General features: G+C 52.6%; 1 protein-coding gene across 2 annotated transcripts; it reads left to right on the plus strand.

The window, feature by feature from the left end:
* Positions 1-1,433: 1,433 nt before the first annotated feature.
* On the plus strand, positions 1,434-2,857 carry LOC117863779 (thaumatin-like protein 1b). 2 transcript variants are annotated; one of them, XM_034747625.2, is made up of 3 exons: positions 1,434-1,617; positions 1,703-2,408; positions 2,488-2,857. In XM_034747625.2, exons 1-3 carry the CDS (start codon positions 1,533-1,535, stop codon positions 2,624-2,626), a joined length of 930 nt encoding a protein of 309 aa, XP_034603516.1. In that variant the 5' UTR covers positions 1,434-1,532; the 3' UTR covers positions 2,627-2,857. The 2 variants fall into 2 exon arrangements, with proteins under 2 accessions (XP_034603516.1, XP_034603523.1); XM_034747632.2 differs by having other exon boundaries at positions 1,439-1,596.
* The last annotated feature ends 4,632 nt before the right edge of the window (positions 2,858-7,489 follow it).

Here is a 7,489-nt window from a genome sequence, read left to right on the forward strand (position 1 = left end):
TCTGAGAAGACTTGAAGACGAAGGGACGCACAAGCGGGCAAAAGGAAAGCCTAGGCCGATCGGCCTCGACCCCCCTAGGCCGATCAGCCTAGGGTGTTTCCTCACACCCTTGCCTTCCTATTCAGCTATGGGTCTTCCAGACTATAAATATGCCCAATCTCCATCAACACGCGTATCCATCCACCAGAACTCGACAAAACCAAAGGCATTCACCAGAGGGAGCTGAGGGCTGCTGCAAGCCTTCAAAGTTCTCTAGGAGATGGCTTAGGCCCGACCCTAGCTGCCATGGCCTCCCTACGCGGTTATGCCATGGTGGAGTTCAAGAACAGTAGTAGATCATCGATGGTATGTACTCGGAGGTGATGATCCAAATACATCTATTATGTGAGTAATGTTCTCCACGTCATCCGATCTGTTAACGACTCAATGCCTCCTTTTATGCTCTTCTATCTATCATGAATATGCTTATTCCTTAGTCTAATACATGTTTAGACTACATAGCATGCTTTATGTAATCATGGTAATTAGATCTAGTATGTTGATCCTTCTTGATAGCTAGACATGTTCACCTATGTTCGTGTCCTTAAACTGCTTGTACCGATAGAGGGGATCGTGACGGGGTCTGCTTCCGTGTAGGGTGGGGGGTTTTGGGAGGTTGACCGGAGGTAGTAGTTTAAAGATTGTTTTGGATGAGATGCACGGTCTGCTTGCTTATTAGCTAGAACTACAACCACAAGATGATAGGCTCCTGTTGCCCCCCTGGTGGTGTTATCTTATATATATCTATGGATGTGATCAACCTGCGTTCTCATCATTCATCTTTACATCAATGTTATTCTTTATATGCAATCTATGCTTCATGTTAGGATTAGATCCGTTGAGCTACATAGAAAATCCTAGTCAGTTCGCTACCGATCCACGGATTGATACACCTTGGATAGAATACTCTAAGGGAAAAATTACGATGATCTGTACGCTTGCGGTTCAGAAATTGGCGCGCTAACTACTGTCAACACTTGTCATGTCATCACATATACTGGTGTATCACCGTATTTAATGTGCATGAAACTTCTATGAAACTTGCACTGAGATTAGATTTATATTAGGTACTTATATGTGTCCTGGTGAAAGGGAAAAAGGGACCGACAACGTGCACCCAGTGATACCGAATCCTGAAGAAGCCACGAGGTATGCGTAGTGAGAATAGTATAATGTACCAGAGATGGACTCACACTAAACTTTGATTTGTTTTTGTTATCAAATTAAAGTAGCGCAGCACATGGAAATTGGAAAGGCGCCTAGTCAAAATCATGGAAAAGCCACAGGAGGAAAAGCCACAGCACTTCGTGGCTTGCTGCCACTAGCCCACCAGTCACAAGTAAGTCACCACGTAGGCAATTAGGCATTGAGCATATAAGTAGAGGACAGTAGCTCACCACTCGCCATTGCGCCAACAAAAACGAAGTTCGCATCCATCCCACTTGCTGCTCATTAACATCGTTTGCATCTGAGCAGCTGTTAGTTGAGTTGCAATGTCTGGGCAAGAACACCAAGCTCCCATCGCCCTACTCCTCATCCTCATCGTCTCTGTCAGCGGTGAGCTGCCGATCCATGAAGGCAGGCGCGCGAGGAGCTCTCTGTTTTCTTGATGCTTCCTTCTTGTTCTAATATAACCAATTTTTTCCTGTGATAAATACATCAGGTGTTTCCTCCAGAACATTAACCATCACGAACCACTGCGGGCACACTGTGTGGCCGGGAATCCTGTCCAGCTCGGGCTCGCCGACGCTAGAAACCACCGGCTTCGCCCTCGAGCCGGGCCAGTCGCGGTCGCTACCGGCGTCACACGGGTGGTCGGGACGCCTCTGGGGTCGCACGCACTGCTCGGTCGACTCGGCCGGCAGGTTCTCCTGCGTCACCGGCAACTGCGGATCCGGCCAGCTGGACTGCGCGGGCCACGGAGCCAAGCCACCCGCCACCCTGGCCGAGTTCACGTTCGACGGCCACGGCGGCCTGGACTTCTACGACGTGAGCCTCGTCGACGGGTACAACCTGCCGATGCTTGTGGAGCCGCGCCATACGCACGGTGCGGCCGCGGGGCCCAACTGCGTGGTGACGGGGTGCGTGATGGACCTGAACGGCGCGTGCCCCGCCGAGCTGCGGGTGGGATCGTCGGACGGCCGCGCCGTGGCGTGCAGGAGCGCATGCGAGGCGTTCGGGTCGGCGGAGCACTGCTGCCATGGGGAGCACGGGAACCCCAACACGTGCTGGCCGACGGTGTACTCGCAGTTCTTCAAGAAGTCGTGCCCGCGGGCCTACAGCTACGCGTACGACGACGCCACCTCCACCTTCACCTGCGGCGGCGGCGGCACGTCGTACGCCATCACCTTCTGCCCAAGCACAACCAGGTGAGCTATTATAGGTACACATATAGTATTCTCCAGCGTAATGTTTTGGAGTCGCTGATGATCGTTCCGTTAACTGCAGCGTGAAATCAGTGGGAACAGATGCGGCGTCCGTTGGCGGCGGACAAGTGGGGTCGTCGTCGTGGCCTGTCGCGCCGCGGCATGGATCCAGCCTTGTCCTCCTCGGCGTCGCGATTGCGGCCCTTGCACCTGTCTTTTAACTACTTCTACTACTATCAACGGAAGCGACCAACAATCCAGCATATCTGCATATGCTGGGCGATGGACGCGGAGACCAATTCCCTCTTTTATATACAAAAGTTAATTTCAATTTTTTTTAATTCTATATCGTCTGGGATGTCCAAACTTCCTGATTGTATTTCTATGATCAGAGATCAACAACCACAATGCATTCATGGCATCCAACATACGAGTGATGGAGCAAAAATCAACCTAACATCTCCAGTTGTTTTTAAATAAATCATTCCTAATAACTCGCTAATAAAGATGTCTCGATATTTCGGTTATCGGGAGAGTTACTTTTGCAGTTTCCTAATAATCTCATCACAGTCTAACTACCATATTGGAAGAGTTAAAAGTTACTGAAGGATATGGGTACCCTATGGATCCCCTAGGATACTGGCCGGCCATAGCAAGTGGGCTCGCCTAACCAGAACGTGCGGGCTAAGGATGTGAAGATAGTTGGAGTGCAAGTCAAGGAGGTCAGCGATTCAAATCAGCCTGGATATTGCGGGATACTTGTTGTAATCTGACTCGGGTTGTTTTCCATGTAACAACTGACTAGATTAGATTCAAACAGACTTGTAACCCTAAGTCATTAGCCTATATAAAGGCAGCCAGGGGCGCCCCCCCTTCGAGGGCATGTTAATTCTTCGTACCCGCGCAAAACAATACAAATTAGCAAAATACAGGATGTAGCGTATTACTCTCTGGAGGCCCAAACTTGTCTAAACCTTCGTGTTCTCGTGATTACCTACGAGTCTTTGATCTCGCAATTCTCCCTGCCTACAAATCTACCACTTTGGTAACCCTCTGGTGGACTGCCAGGCTACTAAATCTGACAGTTGGCGCGCAAGGTAGGGGCGATTGTGAGATCCTCCCCAGCGAGCTCAATAGCATCTTGCCCCGATGTCGTCTTCCCATAGAGCATGAAGGACACCCTCGCCAACCCGATCCAGCTTCGCTTCAGGACCATGCTGGCGGATCCTGATTCTGCCGCTTTCTTCGTCGACTTGACGTCCATCGCCAGCTCGGCGTCCGTTGGATCTGCACCAGCAGAATAAGACTTCCACCCAGAGACCTTCGTGCCACTCACCCAGCAGATCGGCGACCTCTCCCTCTCCGAGAGGATTCATAACATCCTTGCTACAACCTACCGACCCATGCCCTCTAACCTGATTGCAGGGCTAGATCGCATCAACAACACCATTGTTGAGTGCATCAACCTCTCCGAGACACCGCTACGCTCAACTTGGTCAGCGTAGGGTCCTTCCCGCACCCCCTTTGGTCTGAGGAACTCCGCTACCGTGTTTTCCACGAAACTCCCACCATGCCAGATCGTGAAGCCTTCGTGATCTCCGCCGATGATCCACCCATGGATGGCAAAACCTCTTCACAGGAAGAAGGTCGCAATGCTAAGAACCGGGACCATGCAATACAGTGCCAACGGGAGCAAGAGGACACCCAACAACATCAACAACCTACTACTAACATGGGAGCCGAGGCAGCAGGTGACCAACGCCGAGCACCGCCCGCTGCCAACACCGACCCATCGTGCGGTAACGATGGTGACAACGGTGATCAGGACGGTTCCCACGGCAGACACAGGCGGCCTATGCGCGCCCGCAATCTACAAGCCGACCTTGAGGAGGTCGGCCACAACGTCTCCACCACACCCCAGACTAACCTGGGGGCTGCCTACGCCGATCTGAAAAACCTTCCAGACTCAGAGCCACTCGAGCGAATCCGGGCACATATCCGCATCCCCAACACCTAGATCGAAGACCCCGCCCGGAGCTGGTCAACACACTCCTAGTCCACATCTACCCGGCACTCTCGAAGCCGATCCTCTCGTAGCAGATTCGGTCACCACCGAGGCGACCACGGTAACCGCGGGGAAGGTCGGCTGGAGCCCATCCGTGAAGAGGAGGTGGAGCAACCCGCCAACCCACCCGCCAATAACGCCCATCAACTTGACAACCACGACAACCACCACTGTGGCAGGAGAGGCAATGGCAAGAACCGTGGCAGACAAGATTGGCAACATGACGTTCACGAACAGTTACAAAACCGCCGCGACCTCCGCGACAACCTCAACAACCGCCACCAAGAGTAGGAAGAGGCTGAGCTCCACCACCGCGCTGAGTATGGTCACGACTACGGCGCTCCTACACTCGATGGCAGGTTAAATCGCGATGCAAAATGGGAAGACCACTGATGCCAAGGAGAGGAGATACGTCGCTGTGCCGACTATGACCGCATGTACAGCGTCCCTGAAGACGCCTATAGACCACCCAACCACAACAACGGTGGACGCCCCAGGGCACCACCTGTCGAATAGAACCGCGAGGACAATGATGACATGGCGATCGATGGTTTCGCCACTTTCACTCTCCACCTAAGGGCCATTGAGTGGCCTACCTTATTCAAGCCGACCATCAATAAAAAGTACGATGGCCGCTCCGACCCCACTATATGCCTCGAAAAGTACAGCACCACAGTGAAAGCTGCAATGGCACCTATGACCAGATGGCCGCCTATTTCCCAGTGGTGATGGGTCCCGCCCCTCTCCTGTGGCTAGAGAACCTCCCACCCAGTAGCATCAACACCGGGGGTCAGCTCACTAGGCCTTTCACCTAGAATTACCAGGCTACCTACAGCCAACCTGGAAACATGGAGAATCTTGGGAAAGTCCACCAACGGAAGAACAAAACTCTTCGAGAGTACGTGAACCACTTTTTCGGGAACCGCAACAGGCTGGCCGGCGTCGAGGATCGTGATGTCATCTTGTACTTCTGCTCCGGTCTAATGAACCACAACATGATCTGCAAGCTATATGAGGCTGCCCCCAAGACGATCGGGCAGATGATGCAGCTTGTCAACCTTCAGCCTGACATAGAGGAGGCGACGCAAGTACAGTTCCGGAGCAGCAAGCATCGCCAGAACGATGACCACGAATCGCCGACCCATGAGGAACACCAAGCACGACTAGAGTCCTCCAAACTAAAAAAGGGCCCCCGAGGTCCTCACTGCCGAAGGCGATCCCGCCAGGCCAACAACCTTCCTCCGGGAAGAGTTTGATGACACCCTGAACGCTCCGTGCCCCTTCCATAAGGACGCATATCACAATCTCTGAGACTGCACGGTCCTCAAGAAAGAGCTCAACACCCCGATGGAGTACAAGTGACCTCGCTGCAACGACTATCTCAGGGACGACAATCGTCGCGACAACCACCGCCACGATGACCGTGATGACCACAGCGAACGTCACCGTGATGATCGTCATGACCGCCACTGTGATGACCATGACCACCATCGTGATGAACGCGATGATCGCGGCAACTGCCGACGCGATGACGGCAACGATCAGCACTGAGAGGAGCACCGTGACCAGCCAAACCCAGATGCCCACCTGGCCGGCGTCGACCTGAACGGGCAGTTCTAGCAACCGAACCGTCAAGTCAACATTATCATGGACGGTCCCAATACGTTCAGCAGCAACCACAAACACAGGCTGCACCAGCGAGAGGTGCACTTCATCTCCATATGCCCAATCTAGTATCTGCATTGGTTGGAGATGCCTATGACCTTCTCTAGGGATGATCAGTGGGTACATATTCCAGATCCAGAGTCCTACCCGCTGGTGGTCTGCCCGACCATAGATCGGGCTCTTCTCCCCAAAGTGCTAATTGACTGCAGCAGCGGGCTTAACATCATATTCACCGAAACCCTGAAGCGCATGGACTTCAATTTCGACCGCTTCCAACCCTGTGAAGACCACTTCTACGGTATCATGCCCGGCAATGGATCCTATCCTATCGGCTGTGTTATTTTGCTAGTTACCTTTGGCACGCCCAACAACTACCGTATGGAGCACCTCACCTTCGAGGTGACCAACTTCAAAACTTCCTACCATGCCATCTTTAGCAGACCCATGCTCGCAAGGTTCATGGCGATTCCACATCACACCTACCTTGTCCTCAAGATGCCAGCTCCAAACGGTGTCCTTTCCAGCTACGGTGACGTTGAGACATCATACAAGTGCGACACGGAGGCGGTACAGCTCGCTGAAGCCCTGGAGTACTCGGCCAAAGCCATCGCCATGCTTGCCGAGGCCCAGAAGGTGGACTAGAACTAGCTCACAATCCCAGAGACAGAGTCGATGCCCATGGCACTGTAGCCCGACCCAAAGGTTAAGAAGATCTGCCTCGGCCTGGAAGACCCCTCCAAGATGGCGCTCATAGTGTCCGACCTCTCCCCCAAATAGGAACTCACGCTTACTAGTTTCCTCCAGGACAACTCGAACATATTCACGTGGAAGCCATCTGATATGCTCGATGTCCCGCGGGAGCTGGCTGAGCACTCCTTGGAATTGAGCAATACAACAAGACCGGTCAAACAAAAGCTTCTCCGTTTCGCCGAAGATCGCATGGAGGCCATTAGGGTAGAACTCAATAAGCTCTTAGCTGCCGGTTTCATCTGTGAATGTAAGCACCCTGACTGGTTAGCAAATCCAGTCCTTGTAAAAGAAAAATTGATGAATGAAGCATGTGTATCGACTACACCGATGTCAATAGGCACTGCCCTAAGGACCCCTTTCCTCTTCCGCACATCGACCAGCTCGTGGACTCTATGGCTGGAAGCACATTGCTATGCTTCCTCAACTGTTACTCGAGCTATCATCAGATCGCCGTCAATCCTACCGACCAAGACAGAGTGGTGTTCATAACAGCTTTTGGCACCTACTGCTACCACCTACCAGAAGGCAATCCATGGCTGCCTCAAGAAGCAACTACACAGGAACGTCGTGGCCTACATTGACGATGTGGTTGTCAAGACTAAGG

This window comes from Setaria viridis, chromosome 1 (genome assembly GCF_005286985.2).
Source record: "Setaria viridis chromosome 1, Setaria_viridis_v4.0, whole genome shotgun sequence".
In the NCBI taxonomy this organism is placed as follows: Eukaryota; Viridiplantae; Streptophyta; class Magnoliopsida; order Poales; family Poaceae; genus Setaria; species Setaria viridis.

Excerpts from the sequence above, each read along its gene's own strand:
- LOC117863779 (XM_034747625.2), top strand. The coding sequence starts at position 1,533 with ATGTCTGGGCAAGAACACCAAGCTCCCATCGCCCTACTCCTCATCCTC. Across the intron at positions 1,618-1,702 it reads TGAGCTGCCGATCCATGAAG|GTGTTTCCTCCAGAACATTA; the intron begins GCAGGCGCGCGA and ends TAAATACATCAG. Across the intron at positions 2,409-2,487 it reads TTCTGCCCAAGCACAACCAG|CGTGAAATCAGTGGGAACAG; the intron begins GTGAGCTATTAT and ends CGTTAACTGCAG.